The sequence below is a fragment of the Nelumbo lutea genome, chromosome 6, assembly GCF_056320005.1.
Source record: "Nelumbo lutea isolate HS-2025 chromosome 6, American lotus-T2T, whole genome shotgun sequence".
NCBI lineage: Eukaryota > Viridiplantae > Streptophyta > Magnoliopsida > Proteales > Nelumbonaceae > Nelumbo > Nelumbo lutea.
The window spans coordinates 27,394,311-27,406,745 of NC_142689.1; the positions used below are offsets into that span (position 1 = coordinate 27,394,311).

The window sequence follows — 12,435 nt, forward strand, 5'->3', positions numbered from 1 at the left end:
AAGAGATAGTATTATAACATAAGTTGGTGACAATATTGTAGATATGTGGAGTAACAATGTTAGTGCCCACCTACATGCTTACCACTTTGAGCTAGCTCAATATTCATTTCAAACATGAAGTTAAGTATTAGTTTTTGTTTGTGTAATAGATTATTTGGTTGATATATTACAACCATTTACATTTTCTACGAGTCTAAAACTTAATTTTTTCTTTAACTCATTTTATCATTAAGCTCTGAATCTCAAGGTTTACAAGGCAACTTCAGAATGTATTCTTTTGTTTATAACCTTAGTTTCTTAGATTTGTTTAATGATTTGAAACAAGAATATAATTTAAAAAGGTGTGCATATGCTTCTTTTATCATTTCATAAAATGTCATTTTATATTTTGTATATTTTACAATATTTCCACCATATCTATAATTTTTACAATATTTCCATATGATATTTTCTGACATGTTTCTTATATTTGGACGACTGACATTTCCACCAGCACCAACATTTTAAGCCTTGAATGAGATAAAGATTAGGAAGAAAGAGAAGCTCTTGCTACTGGAGTAAACAGCAAAGAGATAGATCACTTAGAAGAAGAAATAAGTAAGAGGAATATATAGAAAAACGGATAGCTGCAACCAGAATTAACTAAACAAACTTTGTTCATCAAATTAGTTATCCTTTTTCAATTACAATGTGACTTTTAACATAAGAACTTGGATATCATTCAACTGACTCCAAAGTTGATCTAGAACATATAATTTCTATAAAACTAAGACAAACCCATGGGGAACCCATAGAGGCACTTGCATAAGGACTCTCACTCCTAAAACAACTCTAGTAGCTCATTACCAATCCTACTAAACTAACTTAAGCAAGGAAACCAGAAACTACTGAAAGTAAGTAGATTGTAAATTTACTACAAATAGAAATATGGGAATTACTATAGATAGTAAATTTGGAAGTTACTATAAATAATAATTTTATTTTTTTATTGCTAAAAGTAAATTTCTAGAAGACTTAAAAGTCATATTCCTAAAATACCAACAAACTAAAAAGACACCAATATCCCTATCACCCAAATTCTGAAATTAGTGGTCAGGAAGAAATCATCTTATGATTGTGAAGGTACAGAATGGAGAAGGATAATTTGTGGAGAAAGATTATTTCTACCAAATATGGAGGTAGAGGTACTTCACATGACCAGGAATCTGGACTCATACAACACTTACAAGACAAGCACCTTGCAAGGTGTTAAGCAAATTAGGGAAGAATTAAATACATCAATTTTAAGCCTAGCACAGGAGTTCACATTCAAGGAATCAGGTTTAAATGATCTTTGATTGGTGATAGGTCTCAAAGCTCAGGTTTTCCTTCCTTATTCCATCTGTTTGTGAACAAGGAAGCCACATTTAGTAAATTCCATTGACTGTTGATAACATAGTATGGCTGTCTTGGCTTTGACATGATATTAACTATTGGGAAGTGGATTCTGCAATCATTTTATTAGCTAATCTTAGTAGATCCAACATTCATCCCAGGTGTTATTATAAAATTCAGAAAATTAGACTGATTTTTTTAAAGTCCAATCATTCTATTTAACTGAAAGGGCCAAACCATTCTTCTATTCCTTGGAGGTGGCTGTGCAAAGTACAAGTACCATCCAAAGTTACCTTTTTCTTTTCGACAGTTGTTCAAGAAAAGACCCTCACATTGATACAAATCCTTCACTTATTATAAAAGAAAAAGACAAGATCCTCACTATTGATCATTTGAAAATAGCACGCTGTCTTTGCAGTGTGGAAGAGGAGACTCTTAAGCATTAACCAATTCACTGCAGTTTTACATTCAAGATTGGGATCACTTTCAGAAGCTTCTTGCCTGGTTTGGGTGCTCCCTGAAAATCTTGTAATTTTGATCTCTTCGTGGAAAGTGATTGTTTTCAGCACTAGATGGAAAATCCTCTTGAATTTACCCCTTTGCTATCTGTTGGTCCCTTTGGAAGGAGAGTAATGGAAGAATTTTTTATCAACATGATTGCTCAACAGGTCTGAACGTTGACAAAATTGAGGGCCTATTACAGTGTTGGGCTGCAATTTTTAAAGAATTTGATGGCATTCTATATGATCACTTTCAAAGACAATGGGAATTATGGTCATAATTAATGCAAATCCTATTTATCAAGATAGATGTGCCAAAACAGTTTTGTTTCGTAAAACTTTTTTTTTCATGCATAATCATATATATGTTTGCATGGATTTGACATATCTTGACCTGATTATAATATTAGGCACATTGGCTGTTTAGCTTTAGAACTGCCTTTTCATATCACTTACTGTTCACTCAATATGACAAAATCAGTTCTACTTATGGAAGTGCCTTTAATACAAGTTCTTTATTTTTATGTGTTGATCAAGGTCACCCAGAGTATATTTGAAGAGATCATGTTTTTTTTTCCTAGGAATTTAGACGAATCAAAGGAAATATAAACTCCATGAGGGAGCATGCTGAACTTCTAAGTTCTGTGAGGGATGATATTAGTGAACACAAGGTCAGCAAGGCTTGGTTGTGAACTCATTTGATTTCATTCTAGTTTTAATTTGTTTGTTTTTTTTTTCAATAGTCCATGCTAATTTTGTTCTCTTATTTGTTCTACTTTGGTCTAGGCATCTGGGAGTATGTCACCTAGAATGCATTTATTACGAGAGAGAGCTGCTATACATGGAAATATTGCTCATGTAAGTCCAATTTTATTTCATATTCATGTATAGAAGGTCATGTTCTCCATTTATTTCCTTTTTTTTTCTATTTTATATTAAATCGTAGAAAGAATTCAGGTGTTTCCCCTTGACATATTCTTTCTTTGCCTCTCTCCTGGATCTATTTTCTTCTCTTTGTTGCTGGTGCATTTTTGGTGATATTGTTCTTGGAGTTTGGACTAATATTATTGGGCTATCAAATCATCACAAATTAGGTAAACATCCATTGTCTTTCTAATTTTCTACATCATCTTACAACCTAACCCTAGAAAACCCAATCAATTTCCCTAGAAATTCTCCAAGCCTTGAAGAGAAATCGTCCAGGAGCAGGAACATCAAACCTTTACGTTATCATCCTAAGTTGAGGTTTTCAAACTTGGCAGTTATAATGGTTATTGTTCACTTCAACCAACTTCTTACAAAATAGTTATTGTTACCAACTTAGGTGGATTCCCGTACGTCAGCTTTTGCCCATCAACTGTTGAATTACTAGCTCATAATGGTGATGCTCCAAAAATAGAAATTCTTCTAATTTTCGGCATTCTTCATGCTTTTCAAGAAATAGATATTTTGCTTAGCCTATTCAAATTCCCCATTTTTATTTCCCCTTTGCATGAAATCCTACTTAAATAAAATCCTCCAAATGAATCCGTATTTGCTCCTCACAGTGCACCTCACACCAACCTCATAATGCTGAACATCTCTCGTAATTGATTTTGTCATTCATGGGAAGATGTTGCCAAAATAGGGCTGCAATGTGCTGTTTGGTTGGCGTGAAGCGCGCTCTATGAGCAAACCAATTTTCCCTCCAAATGCCGTGATTTGTATTTAATTAGGCACCTTGTTACGTTGTCCAATGTTATCCTCACAAAAGTCACGATACAAGTAATTTGATTCCGGGCAGATTGATGAAGTGATAAATCAAGCTCAAGCTACGAGATCAGTTTTGAGCTCCCAACGAACCTTATTTGGAGATGTTCAAGGGAAAGTCAAGCAACTAAGTGACAAGTTTCCTATCATCCGTGGCCTTCTTGGTACGTTGCGTCTCTGTTGATCTATTTGTATAACAAATTTGCTCTTTTGAAATTGCTGTTAATACTCGATTCGAACCTTTTGCAGGTGCCATCAAGAAGAAGCGATCAAGAGACACTCTTATTCTCTCAGCTGTCATCGCTGCTTGCACGTTATTCCTGATTATCTATTGGCTTTCAAAATAAAAGGAATTCAGATGCCAAAACGGAGAATGGAGGTCATAATGCTGTTTCAGAAATTTTTGCTTCACATTTTGTTTAAAACAAATACAAATAGATACAAGCTCGTTGTTGTTCGATTATCTCTTGACAATTATCCATAAACTGAATTGATCGACAAGGATGATTTTTTTGACGCCTCCATGTGTATATTCACAAATACAAGACAATGGTATTCATTCACCCCATCACTTTGCATCACAGAGGCCCGTAGCTTGGTCACAGAATCCATCCCGATCAAGCAGTTTCTGTGGTGGGGCACTTAATAGAGGAGATGATGGGCTCCCATAAGCGCTACGACGACTGTTGCCGCAACCTAGACTAGCTCTCGTGCTCACCCCTGTAACAGGATTCGTTCCACTTGCATATTTGCACAGAGCCTAAACGAATGAACTCAACGTTAAACAAAGACGACATTAATTGTTATAAATGATTGAAAAAAGAGAAAATGAGGTGCCCAGTAAGGATTTTTAACGTGTTATGGAACAAATACCTACAAATTAATTGGACGTAAATACCAACAAGAATGATGAAATAAACAGCACACAAATATGCCTAACCCCCAATAATACTCATTGGCTATCCAGGATTAGCCGGGACCCCAAACCAACTCTTCTTACTTGACACCATCTCTAGCTAAAGCGCCCACCAAAGGATTAGCTGATGTTTTTCTATGCATATTTTTAATTTTTTGTATGTACAATTTTTTATATGAAGTTCGGCTCACTATTGAGCTTGAGCTGAACCGAGTTGAACATATGAGCTTTAGAGTCAAGCTGAATTCGAGCTCATGTTTCTAGATCAAATCGAGATCAAACCCGAATTCAAGCTTTATGTTTTTCTGCCAACCCAGATCAGCTTGAATCCACCCTTAATCAGGCCCTCGGTCACTGAAGTTTCCTAATTCAACAGTATACAGATAGGAAGTATCTGGAGAAGCATAATATGGCATTTCCAGATGTTTTCTGAAAGGGGGAAAAGGAACAGTGGTCAATCAAAGGCTGCTATCAATAACTGAGCTTCTAATGAAACATAAGGGTTTTGTCTTTCCTAATTGCTGCTACATATTAAGAACTAAAGCGCTTGATATATAAACACCAATAATAGGTTGTTCTTGGTATCGGATCCTCAGTTACTGAAAATTCTTAACTATAAGTAAATAAGGAAGCAACAGAATAACCATTAACAGTGGATTCTGAAGAGAAAACTACAGTCATCAAGCAAAGGCTGTTTTAACATGTGCAGAAAACCTAAATTATGTTAAATGGATATCAATATATAAGACAAGAATAGAAGTTACTACCTGCTTCTGAGGAAGATCCAAGACAGCATCACTGAAGTCAGCACCTTCAATGATTGCACCTCCAAGATCACTGCGGGTAAGTACAGATCTAATGAGCACAGCATTTGTGAAGTCAGCTTCATTAAGAACCTGGACAGAAAATAAAAATAAAAATAAAGAATTATGTTTATATTCATTACCAACCATTGTAAATCAAACAAAGTAGAACGTAATGAAACAAAATTCACATTCCAGTTTACCAGACTGCAACCAAAGTATTTTTAATTTTCTTCAAATATGAAGGTGAATAACAGAACCCAAGGTTTTCTGTTAACTAAACACTAATCTCTTTCCGGTTTACTGCACTGCAACCAAACTTTTTCCGTTAGATTTAAACATGATGATGAATGAAGCCAAGATTGCTATATGTGGAGCTTACAACAGCCAAATAGGATTCAGATTGTTCATTTTCTTTTGATTTGTTTTCTTTTTTGGTGAAGTTAGATTAAGTAAATATCCATTTCCATTTTCTGTACAATGTATTCTTAGCACATATTATTGGCAAAAATATAAGTTTGTGAAATTGTTTATATGAAAATGAAGATATAATGGATCCTGATGCTACGGTTTGACTGTATTTACCATGCGGTCCATCAATGTGTCACTCAAGTCCGCACCTAGGAGAAAATGAAAGGAATGAGAAGATTAAAGACATAGCATCTAATTTATAGAAAAATTTACAATATCAAAATAAGAATGTATGATTTTTCTAAAAGCTGGGCATAGGATGCAGTACATGCAACATTAGTTTCACTGTAACAACCTGTAGAGGAAACACACAAAAATAATGAACAAAAGAAGGCAATTAGTGGTGCAAGACTATCAAATAGAAAGAAAAAACAAGGTATTCATTGTTATCTAATGGAATTAAAATGAGAACATTATTCTTGAAATATGTTATTGTGGTTTGCTTCCATGACATATTTAGTGTTCTTTTGTGTGGTATTTTTAGGGGTGGTAGTGGTGATCTCACAAGCGGCAAAAGCATAAGAAAAATATTGCAATACACATAGTAAATGTAACCATTTTGAGCTGCAGCTATGAGAGAGAGAGAGAGAGAGAGAGAGAGTTGCTGCTTTTGAGGCTCTGATTAGAGCTCAAGAAGTTATTAAATAAGCAAGAAAGTCTTTAGCACACCCTATTATTACATGATTGAACCATAAGAGTACATCAACTATGGAATTTTTCACTTTTGGTAGTAAGCAGGCACAGCTTAAAAATTTTAGAAGGTACACAGTTATGGTGTGCAAAACTTATGCATTAACAAAGAGTAAATAAATATACCCATTTAACCTTCTTGTTTACTTTAAAAAGCACGTTTTATAATTTTAAAGAATATGAAGAGATATTTCCATAGATTAAAATTTATAATGTTATAAAATTTTAACTGTAAATCTATACAGATTGTCTTACATCTAAAATATATCTTACTTTTAACTGATTGATATTTTCACTGAAATCAACAAATAGAACCTTTTTTTTAGAATCAAAGGATCTTTTGTACTGTCTTCTATATTCTAACTGTGTTAACCATTGTTCCATTTGAGAAATTTCATTTCCCATCAACAAGCTCCAGACTTCGGTCCCATCTATTTTGGCCCCTGCTATCACTTTGGATCACTGGAAACCACAGATTTTGAGGCTCCCAAGGAAGATGCTGGAGTCATTTCCTAGAAGCACCAATTTTTTTGTCCTTAACCCTCCCTGAACCAAACAATCACTTCTTAGGTTTGCAAGCTTAATTTGAATTGTTTTGTTTTTCCTGTCATTTCCTTTTCTCACTCAGTAGGCTTTCACAAGAAATTTCTCTCTATATTTTCAATATTTAGGGGAAGTAGTTAAGAAGAAATATGAATTTGGACTTTATTAAAGTGAACTTAATATGACATTGAGATCTAGAATCTTATGGAAACAACTCAGAAGGAAATCCATTTATAAATGCTATATTAGTTAAATAGAAAAAGGGACTTTTCCATCTCCATTCTTCATCCTGAATCACCTATATCCCCACCTTCGCCCCACAAGCCCACCACCAGATCTGAAATTTGTAGGCCCCTACCTTGTCCTACATCACACTTTCGCCAGAAATGTTTAAAGCAACTAGCATGCATAATAAAGGCATCTAAGTTGTTATTTTAAATAATTAGAAATAAAAACAAACAAATAAAATTTTAATATCAGTGACTGAATAGTTTGATTAGGCTGACTAGTTGTAAATGGACCTAGTTGATCAAGTTTGTGATTAATTCCCAGGTGATCGCATCATGGGTCTTCAACGGACTAGTTAGTCATGCAGTCAGTGTGGCCCTCAACTGACTAAGAAATTTAAGAAAACACCAACTATAAGGCCACTTAATAACAGTTGATATGGTTGAAATGAATGATTTATTGCTCTTTTTAGTAGATAACCATATCCATATTATATAATAGTAAAACTTAAGATTCATCCATTAAGGAGCATGCAACCTCCTGAATAAATTATTTGCAAAAAAACAAAGCAACAAATCATTCAATTCAAGCACTTCAGCTTTTATCAAATGGCCCCTACATCTGGAAATATTCTGATGAAGGGGAACAGATGAAGGTTCTAGAAGGGGAGAGATCCTTTTATTGTGTGTGTGTGTGTGTATGTGAGAGAGAGAGAGAGAATTCTTTAGGTCCTAATCTAATAAACTAAATAGATTTTTAAAATGGGTTAAGTAGTTTGTTCATGTAAAAGCCTGAGTTTATGTGTTTACAAGGCAAAAGAGTTCGCTTCCATCAAACAATCATGCCATGCTCTCCCCAACCAATGGTTCTATTGCTTACATTTATTGACCATCCACAAGGTTTTTTTTTTTTCTCATAGGCATCTCAAAGAAATCACAGGATGACAAATCCCAGAGAAATCCTGGAAATATCCATTCCAGTTAGATGGATATCCGTGTTTTAAGTTTTGGTCTTTAGTCTCAGCTTGCTCTAAAAATTTGATAAAAGAGGTGATTTCTTGGTGCCATGTTAAATCTTTGGGATAATAAGAATGACATTACAGGTTCTGGTATGAAGCAGCCACATTCTGCCAAAAATTAGGTCCATATCCAGTCCACTTCTCCTAAGTCCCAAGATTGGATTGTCAGGACAAACATTGTGTAGTGCCCCTTTTATGCATCTACCATTTTCTTTAGAATGTGAACCTGTTCCCCTGCACAACAAGTTCCTTGGTGAATACGCTAGTACTACCTTTACAACTAACAAGTTGAACAGGAATCTTAAAATGTGAATACCCAAAAATTAAGCACCAATCTCAGCTCCAAGACCCTTGATAGATGGATACATAGATTGCCAGTTTCCACCTTATGGATACGAGGTTGTAAAAAGGCCACCAAGCTATTAGGAACAGGAATATCCAAAAGATCATACAAAGCAGATAGACCTTAAAGTCAATGTTCCTTCAGTTCTAACTAAATCATTGGCTTCAACATCATAAAGTGTTCCCTGATGAAGCTAGTAGACCTTCCAAGCATTAACTTGCATCAGAATATTCTGAAGGTGATGACTGTGCACCCTGCTTTCACAGCCCCTCCTTATCTCTTCTCAATGCCCACATCAATGTATTCTGAAGGTAATGATTGTGAACCCTGCTTTCACGGCCCCTCTCTCCTGTATAAGTGTTTGTACCCCACACACACACACCCCACACACACACACACACAAACAAAAGAAACAAAGAAAGGAAAAGAAAACTAATGGAGTTTGTATCCAGAAATGTTAGCATTAATCCAAATATCATCACAGGGGTAGGTCCATGTTGGGTTTCAATGAAAGTCTACCATTGAATTCAACTAAGATATAATAGTCCATGAAAATCATTTATTCCATACCAGAAAACAAACTGTGAAGTCTAAGAGTACAAGAAAGGGAGTATAGATTTAGGGCCAGAGTAATAGTACTGGAATCTTGTTTTCTATGTCAGATAATACAAAATTTAAGCAAAAAATGCACCTGTGAAATTCGCCTTGTATGCAACCGCCTTTTCAAGGTATGCGCCATTAAATGTTGAACCACTAAAATCAGATTCCCTCATATCGGCAGATGTGAAGTTGGCTCGTCTGCGCAAAACAGTTAGACTTATTGTTATTATTATATTGAACTGAAGAACCTAGCTATTTATTTAATTAGGTCAGGAAATAAGAATAGACATTCAGTTTAAAAATTCCCCCACCCCCGTTTGAACTATCTCTACTTTTTGGTGATGAAGAATTCCATACAAACATTCTCAGCTTAAATTAAAACAAATTAGCCAAATATCAACTTCAGATCAGTATAAAGTACGTCAACTACATATTTAATATAAGTTTACAGGGGAATGCCAGACCAGAAGTATCACCTGAAATTCTCATTCACATGAACCGCTTTCCTGTGAAGCAGGAAACAGAGGAAGTGAATTACTGTTGGAGAACTAAGGCATATACGTTAAGAGAAAATAATATGAATTTAACAAGGAAATGAACCTGAGATCAGCAGAACCAAATTGGGCTGCAGATCCAATCCCGAATTCACCACGGACCTCCGCTTCATATTTGTTGAGATCGGCGAGAGATGGCAGTCCGGAGTTGAAGCTTATAACCGCAGTTGCCAATGCAGTCGACATTAGAGCCTTCAACTTCTTCGATTCTGTGCTTATCGACAACGTATCTTGTTATAAGATTCTCAAAGCTCTAAGAACCAAAAATAAAGCTAAAGCTTGTTAAAGAATATAGAATTTCACCGAAAGGATTGGGCCTGCTTTCCGGTGAGGCGCTACAGATAACGACGGAGGGCCTCGAGACATGTTCCAGATTATTCCCAACCGAAGAAGAAGACAACGACAATTTTAGGGCTTTTACAGAAAATGGAGAGACGGAAGCAAGAGCCATTTCTAAAGAATAAAAGATTAAGGAGTTTGGTTTTTTAGATGGCAAATTGGCAATTGGCAAAGGATGAAGAATGACGAGAGAGAGAGAGAGAGAGAGACCGAAAAACAGATTTGAAGTTACCAAAACGAATTTACACGTGCGATACGCTTTCCCTCCAACCACATCCACTCTAGGCTAAGGAATGGTTAAAACGTCCACACGTGTACTTTTAAGTATTTAGATTTTAGACAAGCAACATATTATGGATGCTACGCAGACACGTCGATGTTAGTAAAGAAGTACCCCGTTCAACTAATGTTGTCAGATTAGGATTGGACCGGGATGGTCAGACCAAAAATCCTTTTTTTTTTCTTTTTTTCATTGAGATTTCGTATTAGCTGAATGCTTGAGCTGTGGAACAATGATGATTGATGAAGTTCCACGGCAGTAATAAATTCATGGGCTCCATTCTGTAAAAGATTTAATACTAACGTGGAACGCCCACATAACACTGTTCAGCTAAACCTTGCTTGGTTTGATTGCCGTGTAAATGTTAATCAACTTAAAATTCCATTATAGTTTTGATTTCAGTATAAAAATGGATCAATGTAAAATTTCATACAGTCTATTTTTTTAAGAGTTTGTTTTGAATGTAAAGTTTACATTGAAAATGGATATAAACCATCTAACCGATTGACTTTTTCATTGTAAATCAATGTAAATGATGCATCGATTTTATCAATTCTTACATAAAAAATCCTCCTAACATTCCATTCAAATTTTAAACCAATCCACTGACTTTTCCATCAATTCACTTTTACATCAATACATCAACAATTTCTCTTCTAGTATCATGTATTTCACGCAGAATACATTTTTATTTACTTATATTCTTATAAAAGTATCTATATAGTTACTAGATGCAGTATATCTCAAGTTATTATAATTTCAATTTCCTTCCCTCAACATCTTTTTAAAATCATCAAATGATTTTATAATAAACTTTGGTCCCTCAACTTTAAAACACAACAATTCAGTACCCGCACTTTCAAAATGTGCCAGTACTGTCGTTAATTAGTTCATCACATCTCATTGGGCATTCTGGTGACCCCAACTTTCATAAATAGAAAAGTCAAGGGTTTGGGACTGTTTATTTTTTATCAATGTTTGGATGGTTGATAAAGAAACTTAGATGACACTCGAAAGGTATTTGTGTCTTTTTAAATGCCACTTAACAACTAATTGACAAGTTGGTTAACGATAGGTATTGGATTGGCACGTTTTAAAAGTTTGGATATTAAATTATTATGTTTTAAAATTTTGGGACCAAAGTGGCACTATGCCCAAACTACATGATACTAATTAGGAATTTTCCTTAATTTTTTACATGTAGTAAGTAGTTCCTAATCATGTTAGAGTAATGAGCCTCTCTACACAACCTAGCACAAAAAGAGAGGTGTTGTAGCTAATGCAGTTGTCTAAGTAGGGGACTTTGGGATTGGCCACTTGTACAATCTTTTATTATTCCACAACGACTTGTGGATCACCTTTTTATTAGTGCCCTTCACAAGCTTTTTTATTGGCCAATGAAAGTTTTGATATTTTAATATCGAATTATATATATATTAAAGGAAAGTCTTCAAACTACAACCCCCTACCATTTAGACACATGGCATTTTCATTTCTTTGAACATCTAGACACGTGGCATTTTTTGAGAAGTTGTTGTTAAAGCCCACAACCCACTATCACCATTTAGACAAGTGGCATTCTCATTTTCTAGAAAGCTAAACAAGTGGCAATTTTGAGAAATTCCTGTTAAAACCCACAATCCACTATTAGGTATAGCCCCCTACAATTTAGACATGTGGTCTTCTCATTTTTCTAGAAAAATAGACATATGACATTTTCTAAGAAATTTCTACTAAAGCCCACAACCCACTACCACTATTCAAACAACATCCTATTAGTTCAAGAAATATGATTCAAAAAGTGAGTAGTTTCACTCCTAAACATTCTCAATAGACATTTATTTATTAGCTTAACACATGTTCATCCATAGTCTATTAAATACAAATGGTGGAACCCATTAAAAATTATCATAAACCCATGTTTGTTTTTAAACAATGTTTAAAAAAAAACATTTTATTAATTACAAATTTGATTTAACTTTTAGGAAACAAGCTAACTTAACTTTTAAAAATAAATAACTCAAAAT

The 12,435-nt window shown here is 34.7% G+C and overlaps 2 protein-coding genes across 3 annotated transcripts in view; one reads left to right on the forward strand and one right to left on the reverse strand.

Annotated features, from left to right (window-relative positions):
- LOC148848160 (Golgi SNAP receptor complex member 1-2-like) overlaps window positions 1-4,136 on the forward strand; it is a 34,595-nt gene extending 30,459 nt beyond the window's left edge. Inside the window, exons 3-6 of the mRNA XM_088949176.1 lie at window positions 2,456-2,545; window positions 2,661-2,732; window positions 3,658-3,787; window positions 3,873-4,136. Coding sequence (XP_088805302.1) covers window positions 2,456-2,545; window positions 2,661-2,732; window positions 3,658-3,787; window positions 3,873-3,970 — 390 coding nt within the window. The 3' untranslated portion in view covers window positions 3,971-4,136. The remainder of the gene's footprint in view (window positions 1-2,455; window positions 2,546-2,660; window positions 2,733-3,657; window positions 3,788-3,872) is intronic.
- Window positions 3,998-10,394, reverse strand: LOC148848161 (Pentapeptide repeat-containing protein). 2 transcript variants are annotated; one of them, XM_088949174.1, is made up of 8 exons: window positions 10,093-10,361; window positions 9,836-9,998; window positions 9,712-9,741; window positions 9,327-9,433; window positions 6,082-6,108; window positions 5,928-5,962; window positions 5,307-5,435; window positions 3,998-4,383 (listed from the first exon to the last, which is right to left on the reverse strand). In XM_088949174.1, the coding sequence occupies exons 1-8, from the start codon at window positions 10,238-10,240 to the stop codon at window positions 4,192-4,194; spliced, it is 831 nt and encodes a 276-aa protein (XP_088805300.1). In that variant the 5' UTR covers window positions 10,241-10,361; the 3' UTR covers window positions 3,998-4,191. The 2 variants fall into 2 exon arrangements, with proteins under 2 accessions (XP_088805300.1, XP_088805301.1); XM_088949175.1 differs by lacking the exon at window positions 6,082-6,108 and having other exon boundaries at window positions 10,093-10,394.
- Between the last annotated feature and the right edge of the window lie 2,041 nt (window positions 10,395-12,435).

Coding starts and splice junctions, on each gene's coding strand:
- LOC148848161 (XM_088949174.1), bottom strand. CDS start 10,240: ATGGCTCTTGCTTCCGTCTCTCCATTTTCTGTAAAAGCCCTAAAATTG. Junction 9,742..9,835: donor TTTGGTTCTGCTGATCTCAG/GTTCATTTCCTT, acceptor CCTGCTTCACAG/GAAAGCGGTTCATGTGAATG. Junction 5,963..6,081: donor CAGTGAAACTAATGTTGCAT/GTACTGCATCCT, acceptor ATTTTCTCCTAG/GTGCGGACTTGAGTGACACA.